Below are 9,565 nucleotides of genomic sequence, written 5' to 3' on the forward strand. Positions count from 1 at the left end.
GCACTGATTTCTGAAACAATTAAACATCTACAAGCTAAGACAGATAGACTAGTCAAATATGCAGGACAAGTCGGGCTCTTTGTTAGTGTCAAGAAGACTGAAATTATGAATATACCTACAAACCCTGATCAAACTATAACAATAAATGGTGAACAATTGAAACAAAGCAACAAATTCACCTATCTGGGGAGTATTATTAGCAGTGAAAATGGCTCAAAAGCTGATATTAAAACCAGGATTGATAAGGCTAGGGTTGCTTTCAACAGTCTACACAACGTTTGGAATTCAAAGAAACTTGCTCTGAAAACAAAAATCAGACTTTACAACACACAGCGGTCTAAGGCCGGACATTTCGCCAAAAATCAACTTTGGAGTTTCTATAAATTAACAAATTATTTTGAAAATATATACCCTATCTCATATAAAACAGAAGAGTTTTTGTCTTTTTAATTATTGGTTAATGAATTATGAACTTTGAAACATGAAGGTTAAGGATTATTTTCACGTCATGAATTTTACCTTTTGAATTTTCACCATCTCTGGAAAAAATATTTTTTTTTCAGTGTTACATTGATACAATCAAGTTTCTTCACCTATTTATATTTATAATACTACATGATCTGTTAGGAAACTGGGGTTTAAAATTTTTTTTTTACTTTTTTCATCCATTTTTATGTTGTTTTTGAAAAATTTTCATGTCATTTCTTAAATATTTGTGCAAAAAATTTTGGCAATAATTTTCAGTTTTTTAAGTTTTTCACCAAAAACCGGGCCCCGCAACATACCAAACCATATATTATTCTTAATATACAGGTATAATGCCATAGTTTGATGTTTAGTTTAGGTTGTTGCAGGGCCCGGTTTCTTGCAAATTTTAACTTTAATTTAAGGGGCCAAACTCTAAAATTACAATACAAGAAGAAAAAATTTTTGCAATTTTTTTTCTTTTCATTGTTAATTTTAATTTCTGATGCATTTAAACTGCTTATAAAGTGCCTACGATAAATTAAGAGACTTTATGAGATTTAAAATGAATGTTTTAATCTTTTTAAGGGGGGGGGGGGGGGTGTTTAATGCATCCTTTTCGTAATCAAAGCGCAAATGGCACTTAGAATCCGAATTTTGTTATGAAACTTCGCATGAATATTCCTTGATAGGTCTATTTTCCCTAAATCAAACAAAAAGTTGGAAAAGTAATGGCTAACAGCTGGCGGCTCAGCCGTTTAGCAGTTTTTTTGGCCATTTTCAGGGCAAATCCATCATTTATTACATAGGAAACAACTTCTTGAAACATAATTTTGCTATAATTGATGTTAAATTCTTAAAATGTTAAATACAGGGCGACCACCGCCTTTTTGATATTAATATTGAAAATAACGTACTACAAAAAAATTACAATGAACACAATAACGAACATTTTAAAAAAAAATAACGTACAATAACGTACCATAAAACACACACATATATATATATTACAAAGTAGAACAATGTCTTTCCGTCTGTCTAAAGCTTAAGATCTCAGTAAATGATGAACTGATTGGGATCTACTCTTCAGGGAATTGATATCCTATTATATTATAGAAGTAAGCTTTTTTATTTGTAGAGAAGGATCTCGCAGACCGCTGAACCGATGTGGTCCTCTTTTATATGGAAGCTTCTTATAGGTCCTTAGATAGTTATAGGCTATTACATATTTATAAAGAGTCCGGGTATGGTTTTAGGCTATTTTTCTGCCCTCAATATTCCTTCCAATAACTTAACAAGGTATCTTCTCATAGGTCCCGGGAAGGTTAATAACTATTTTGGGGCGTCACCCAAAGAGGTATTGGAAAGTCCCCCTCTTATAGGTATAAAATTCGTTTGTAATTTGTAAAAAAAACAAGGATGACAACATCCATAAAAGTGAAGCACTGAAACGGTAGGTCATACTTGTATAATGTCAGTACTGAATAATCAGAATATAAATGTATAAGAGTCGAAGCAAAAATGTAAGTAAATTGAAAAAACTGCTTAATACAGGATAATGTTTATGGACATACTTACATTTTTAGGACTAGGTATAGAGTTGCTTCCCTTATAACATTATACTTTGTTGTCCCAGGAATCAATATACCAAAAATCAGAACAATCGGATAAATAGATCATTTAAAAATTTGTTGTTTAAAAAGTAAATCAACATGTTTAGAATGGACGTACGTAAGTACATAGGTACCAGTAACGATTATAGAGTTGCTACGCTTTCTAAATCGTACCTAAGTACTAAAGGAATCACCATGCAAAGTTTGAAATCAATAGGTTAATTCTAACATGCCTAAATTAACTAAATTAATAATTAGGGTCGGTACAGACCGACCCTAATTATAGAAAAGCTTTGCTTTTAAAAAGAAAAAAAATGAGTGGGTTTTTTTTAAAGAAAGTAAAAGGGGGGATTTTTTGCTTTGTCCCAAACCCCAAATAAATAGCCTAAAACCACAACAAGAACAGTAGGTATATTACCTGAAGAGTAGAACCCAATCGGTTCAACAATTACCGAGATCTTAAGCTTAAGACAGACGAATAGACAGAGAGACATCGTTCTACTTTGTTAGTATCTCATTCCTATAGGTACATGAAAACACAAAAATCAACTAAAAAATATCTCGCTAACTGATGAACAAATATAACACTCCTTTAAGGTGTAACGTTTCATTTGTCCTGGCAAGGTTTGTAATTAGAGGATTTTTTTTTGATATTTACTGAAATGTTTGATTGAGTATAGTTATTTTATGGAAGCTTCACAATGACGTCATAGATCCCAGGATAAATTTGTAAAATAGCGCGCGAAGCGCGCAGAAATTTTTTTATAATAGTTTTTAAGAAATACAAATATATTAATGATTTCTAATACAATCATACATTACAGAAAAACGTACAATAACGTATGCTGAAATGTTCATATTGAACACAAAAACCAATAACGTACAAAAACGTACCAAAAAAACTTAAAATGGTGTTCAATATGAACATATTGAACATAACGTACATGGTGGTCACCCTGTAAATAGCCATTTTAAGAATTTCTTGTACCAGCTGCTCAACGGCTAGAACTAGCGGAAACGGCTGGGAGTGGCCAAGAGTATAATGTGTAGATAGGGCTTGTGTCGTAGCTAGGGGTAGGTTTTTATGGGTGCTGAGCTCAAAAATACTTCCAAAAATAGTGGAGGCCCATCCATATGGCAGCTGGGAAACGGCTTCTGCTCAGCTTTTAGCCATTTTATAAGACTATTTAATGATATTTTTTAACAATAAGAATTTCGGTAAATTTAACTTCTTTCATTAATACCCATTTCTAATTAATTTTACTGGATATATTAATAATTTTTTTAATTTCTAGATTTAGCTGTTAAACAGCTTAAAACATTACTATATAGATTAAGTATTATTACTTATCTAAGAGAAAATAACTTCGTAAAAAAGGGTGAAGAAACTTGAATTAGTTGTATGAAATGTATGTTGCACAAGGTTGGTGATTGGGCATTTACCTTTATATAATCATTTCTACAGTAATATTTATTAATGCTTAAAGGTTTTTCAATGTTTTATTGCTATAAAACATCGAATTTAGGCACTTTACCAATTAAGAAAATATGAAATTTTAGCTAAGTTTTAAAGTATTTTCTAGACCAGTTGGCTTTTGTTTTTCTTCTCTATATGAATATACGAGTTGCATTGGGTAATAATAAGGCGCAGGCTTTTTATTTTGAACGATTCTATCAACTACAAGCTGAGAAAATTGACTTTGAGTAGAGGTAGGTGAAATGTCCACCAAAAGGCCAAAATAGACCACTGTGCAACAGTAATGTGAAATCAGTTCTTCTCTATGGAGCGGAATGCTGGAGAACTGTGAAAACTGAAACAAATCAACTTAATGCATTTCACAATAGCTGCCTAAGAAGAATTTGCAAAATATTCTGGCCAAACAAAATATCAAACCTTGAGCTGTATGCTAAGACCAAGTGCAATAGTATTGAAGCAGAAGTGAAATATAAAAGACTAAGGTGGCTAGGACATGTGCTCAGAATGGAACAAAATAGGTTTCCAAAAAAGTGCTTAAAATGGAACCCCACCACTGGTAAACGTAATCGGGGACAACCAAAACTGACCTGGAGGCGGAGCACTGAAAAGGACCTCTTTAATTTGGAATTAACATGGGGAGAAGCTGAGAAACTTGCCAAAGACAGCAGGAATTCATGGAGGAACAAGGTGTCCGTATTCTCTGGCCTTCACAGTCAAAAAGAGAGATGCGTCTGATGATGATGATATCCTGCACAAGATTAATTTTTTCCCCGGCTGCAAAATATTTTATTCCAACCCCCCCCCCCCCCCCCATGGTGAAAAAATGGAAAAACTGTTTCTCGTATTCATTCGAATCCGGTGGATAGGAACCGGTTCTCATCCATACGAAAAAACTATGTCTAGCATCGTATTATATCCGCGGAAAGATGTTAATAATACGATGCGAGAAATAACTGTTAAATTATTCTTTTTTCTTTACCCCTCCTATATATTTCTAGTTTTTTTTACACAAGGTGGGGAAATTATGGAAAAAATATTTTCAGTAGTCTTTAATTTTTCTTAACCCCCCCCCCCCCCCCTTTCCTCATGAAGAATTTACACCCCTGGAATATCAATGAACAAAACGGAGAATAAATGTTTATAAAATGATTTAGATCTTTAAAACGATATTAGAGAACAAATAATACATAAAACTTTCCTTTTTAAGAAATAATTTTATTATGAAAACAACCATAAAAATAAACAGAAATTAAAAAATAGCATTTATTGAATAATAATATTAACTTATAAACTGGAACAAATTATTATCCTGCAAGTTTTTTTTACAATTAGATTTTTATAATTTTTTTTATGCACAAAAGAATTGCTGAAAATATTATTAAATTGGTCTTTAAAAAGTTTATCAACCGACCCAAAGCTTATTAATAATATAAGATTAAGAATCTGGTAGGTATGTGGTTATATAGATAAAGGGTCCTAGGACAAACGCAGGAGCCTCAAACGTCGGAGTGGACAAACGCAGGAGTGTTAAAATATTAATTTGATTAAGTATTTCTACACAGATTAGGTAAGGTTTAGATATGTATATACAAATAAGCCCCCCGCAGGGGTTAAGCATTAAGAAAACCTAAAATATGGTCTAATAAAGGTTAGGTTAGGTTAAGTGTCCACTCCAACGTTTGGGACTCCTGCGTTTGTCCAAGGACCGTTATATAGATAAAGGATACTGTAAATTTTATCAACTTAAATCCTCATTAGATTTGCTTTTTCATGAAACTTATATTTTAATTTAGTAACAAATTTTAAAAATTTTAATTCGTTTTAATTAAATTAAAACGTTTTATTTATGATTTTTTAATATCTATTACATAAATACGCCATTCCTTAATAAGAGCAATTCATTCTCAAACTAAATATTGCTAAAAATTTTAAAAGTATGAGTTATTCTAACATTATACATTAAAGTAGGGAATAACTCGAAAAAAAAATAATCAAGTTAAAATCAACTTATTAATATATTTTGCTCAGGGGCGTATATTCTGCACAAGATTCACCCCCCTCCCCCACTTTGTTTTTCCTCAAGGAAGGAGAAAAAGGAGGGAAAAAAAGTTTACAGTTTTCCTTATTTCATTTATTTTTTTAACCTATATTTTTTTGTTTTTTTTTTCGCCAAAGAAGGGAAAAATGAAAAATATGTTTTCTTTATTTTTTATATTTCCCCCCGTATTTTAGCAGAGGACCCCATGCAGAATATACACCCCTTTTTAATTAGTATGAAATAACATAAAAAAAGATTCTTGATCTAATTGAGGTTTCTTTTTGTCTGATTTGAAAGTTTACCATTTATACAGGATTAAGGAATAGCGAATAAAACAAATAATAAAATAACGATTGCCCTAAATGTGCGTTTAATTATATTAGTTCTTTTAAATTATAAAGTAGATGTAATATATGATAAGTCAAAAGTAAACATTTAACAAGATACTTAAAAGTTAACCGAATGATAAAGAACAACAACATTAAATAAAAAAATATAATTTTTCAAAATAATTTAAACGGTACGTTTCACAAAAGGCAGGAAATAAAATAACAATGATGTACCTAATGAAAAAAAAACCATAGTTACTAAAAATTACTGCTTTTGCTTAAAATCCTTCATAAGAGATAATAAGTGTAAGTGTAGATTCTATTAACACTTCTTGAGTTGCTAAAAAAAAAGCAGAAATTAAAATACCTACTGTACTTACTATTACATTAGTTATATATGTTCATAAATAAAAGTAATTGACACAAAACAACGTTAACCATAAACAATGATAAAAAACTATTTTAAAATCTAAGATGAGGTTTATTCTTGATCATGTGTTTGTCCAATCTTTCCCAGAAAGTAAGAAGTGCAGCTCTGTCCAAATGTCGCTTGCTGCGGGACAGCTGGATAACCGTGACCGCCCAGTTTTCGACATTCTTCTCAAGATTGATTTCTGTAAACTTCAGATGGAAGCCAGCTATTTTAGACAGTATTTCGACGGGACCGCCGGGAAACGGCCACCCTTTGAACTGCCAGGCCTGACCCATCACAAAAACAGCGACAACACGCTCCCAATCAGCGTTTGTTAGTCTCCCGGGGTTGTCTATGATTCTGTAGGGTACAGTCAATCCGCCCTCTTTCCGCCGCTGAATAAGAACATCATTTTCACGCTTTGCACCAGCTGCGCGCCTATCCTCTGTGGACACATACTTCAATTCCTCCAGAATCTCTTTAGCATTCAACATTGAGATTAAACTCTTTGGAGCTGATGGAATAATAATTATAGGCGTCCTTGATGCTTTCTTCGTTGGTTTCTGTGAAGGCGGTGGCATTTGCTTGACGGTGGTCACTGCAGGCGTTTGCCTATTCATTTGGGCTGCGTGCAGCGGGGCCTGTTTAACGTTAATATCTGGTAGCCGGCTGAGAGTAGATTTTAGCGATTGACCTGCGTAGGAGCCAGTGGTATCAATGTTGAAACCCTCGGTGGGCACAGACTGCAAGTGTTCCTGTCCGTATCTGTCGTACCTGACTGGAGGCTGGGATGGAGCCGTTATGCCAGGTCGGGTGTTTAATGTGCTATGATCCACTGGTTTTGCGTTTCTACCCTCTTCTCTGGCTTTCACACTGTTCAGTATAGCCATTACATTCTTACTGAAAATCTTTCCGTTGCTCTGGAGTATTGTCACCCTTGTCCTCCATTGTCGCTCTCTAGACCTGATCTCTTTAGTTTTATCAGATTCCATGTCAGCAAATGAGGCCATGGCTCTGTCGGCATCCTCTCCAGGATCTCCCTTGATCCTGGTCCTCCTGTGGGTCAACATTTTCTTCTTAATTTCAGCAATCTTATTTGTGGTCAGTTCTTCGGACAAATCTTTCAAGATACCCGTTCCAATAGAGCTTCCTTCAGGCTTCTGACCGTACTTCATTGCCAGCTGGTCTTTGAGCTTTTGAGAGGCCGCATCGTCAAACCTTGGCTTCTTGTGAGATCCTTCCAGAGTGTCATCAGCTGTACGCTTTACCTGTGTCGGCATTTCTAGCGGAGCAGACTTATCAATACTTGGAGCCGAGTTAGTCTCTCCTCGCAGGTATAACAACAACTCTTTACGATCCGGACGACGCACAATGGGCACGTCATCGTTGACAGCTTGTCTAACGTACACAGGATGCTGAAGGTTAATATTTTTCAACAAGTACAGCAGACATTCCAGTGTGTAATACTCCTTGGTCGTACCGTAGATAATGTAGTTGGTTTTCACTGTTTTGGGCCAGGAGAACTCGCCGAATATGATGTTGTTATCCCGCTCGATTATCTGCTTGCGCTGCATGCTGTACTGACGCAGCAAACTTAACGGATCCGCCATTTTGGAGTCTGAAATGAAAAATAATGATTATTTTAATAGTTCTTAAATAACTGAAAATGAAAGAATATTTCGAGAGAAAAAACGCATTAAAATGGTAACTATGAAGTACGATACAAAAAAAATCAAGATTTAAGTAATCACAAAAAAATGAAATATAATTTAACATATAATTAAATGCAAAAATTTTAAATGCTTTCTATGAAATAATAAGCTCTGTAATACATTTTTAAAAGTTGTATATCAGTAATTCTGTAATTGTATGACAGGTTTTCAATGTCCAAATAATCTTCACATCTTTTGATTGGCTTGAAAATTCTTCGTATTCACTTCACGCATCATCTAAATATTTTATAAAATTTAATAATATATACTAAAAACATTGTTTAGTGGCAGGAACAGCCAACAAGTGAAATAAATCTAAATAATATTTGGGGGAGGGGGGGGGGGGGCAGATAAAAAGGTCTTCAATTCTATTATGTGTTACCCCCAAACGAAAGCCGAAAATCACGTTTAGCATTCATGATTTTTTTCCCGAAATTATTTCGTTGTTAGTATAAGCTGGTTTAGTACGGACGACTGTAAATGAAACGATGCGCTGAAAGTGTATATTCAATCATATTTGTTCACCAAATTTTTTTTTAAAAACGGCTAATATACACAAAATTCCATACAGAAAGACAAACAGACATCCTACTACATATAACTTAAGAAAATTAATTTCTACTACTCATTCTAAAAAGTATAAGAAATGTAGTACCTTTATCAGAAAATAACTCTTTGAAACATGTTGTTGTTGTAGTGGCCCTGATTCTCTGAAGTTAGGATTCAGATGCACACGGAGATTGGTTGTGAGCCATCCAACAGTTTCTTGTCTTTTGTTTCTTTGCCGCTAGGAAATATTTTGCGATGGCTGATTTTATTTCCATATTAGCTGTCAGTATTAGGAACATATTTCTTTTAGTTTGTTGTTGATTCTTCCTTAACAGCTGTTGCAGTAGAACTTTCCTCATGGTTCTGACAACAATTTTCTGATAGCCGGTCGTTTAATGTTTGTAAGGTGGCATCATCAGTTCTTGGCTTCTTAGGGGATACTTTCTCTAGGGTATCATCCCCTATACGCTTCTCCTGCTTAACTATCTCCAGAGTATCTTCTCCTGTACGCTTCTCCTGCTTAACTATCTCCAGAGCATCATCCCCTGTACGCTTCTCCTGTATATAACTATCTCCAGAGTATCATCCCCTGTACGCTTCTCCTGCTTAACTATCTCCAGAGTATCATCCCCTGTACACTTCTCCTGCTTAACTATGCTGGAAGAACAGTTTGTCTTTCCTCGCAGATACAACAACAAGTCTTTGCGGTCAGGCCGACGTATAAAGGGTACTCCATCCTTGTCAGCTTGGGTCACATACTTTGGATGCTGTAGATTTCTCTTCTTTATAAAATACAGCAGACATTCCAATGTGTAAAATTCATTATTCGTGCCGTAGATGACATAATTTGTTTTCACAGTTTTTGGAAAGGAGTGCTCGCCAAATATTATGTTATTATACCGTTCCAAGATCTGTTTGCAGTCAATTGTGTATTGACGCAGCAAGCTTAATGGATCCGCCATATTTTAAG

The 9,565-nt window shown here is 34.3% G+C and overlaps 1 protein-coding gene and 1 pseudogene across 45 annotated transcripts; both read right to left on the reverse strand.

The window, feature by feature from the left end:
• Positions 1-4,804: 4,804 nt before the first annotated feature.
• LOC145317688 (parafibromin-like) lies at positions 4,805-9,481 on the reverse strand. Of its 45 annotated transcripts, none has more exons than XM_080158884.1 (5): positions 8,702-9,481; positions 6,290-8,283; positions 5,896-5,978; positions 5,262-5,438; positions 4,805-5,031 (listed from the first exon to the last, which is right to left on the reverse strand). In XM_080158884.1, exon 2 carries the CDS (start codon positions 7,942-7,944, stop codon positions 6,385-6,387), a length of 1,560 nt encoding a protein of 519 aa, XP_080015010.1. In that variant the 5' UTR covers positions 7,945-8,283; positions 8,702-9,481; the 3' UTR covers positions 4,805-5,031; positions 5,262-5,438; positions 5,896-5,978; positions 6,290-6,384. The 45 variants fall into 45 exon arrangements, with proteins under 45 accessions (XP_080015010.1, XP_080015008.1, XP_080015009.1 ...); XM_080158882.1 differs by having other exon boundaries at positions 5,248-5,438; XM_080158883.1 differs by having other exon boundaries at positions 5,233-5,438.
• LOC145315532 (parafibromin pseudogene) lies at positions 9,120-9,557 on the reverse strand (annotated as a pseudogene).
• Between the last annotated feature and the right edge of the window lie 8 nt (positions 9,558-9,565).

Source organism: Acartia tonsa, chromosome 4 (assembly GCF_053477335.1).
Source record: "Acartia tonsa isolate MP-2025a chromosome 4, ASM5347733v1, whole genome shotgun sequence".
NCBI classification, from domain to species: Eukaryota; Metazoa; Arthropoda; class Copepoda; order Calanoida; family Acartiidae; genus Acartia; species Acartia tonsa.

Excerpts from the sequence above, each read along its gene's own strand:
- LOC145317688 (XM_080158910.1), bottom strand. The coding sequence starts at position 7,944 with ATGGCGGATCCGTTAAGTTTGCTGCGTCAGTACAGCATGCAGCGCAAG.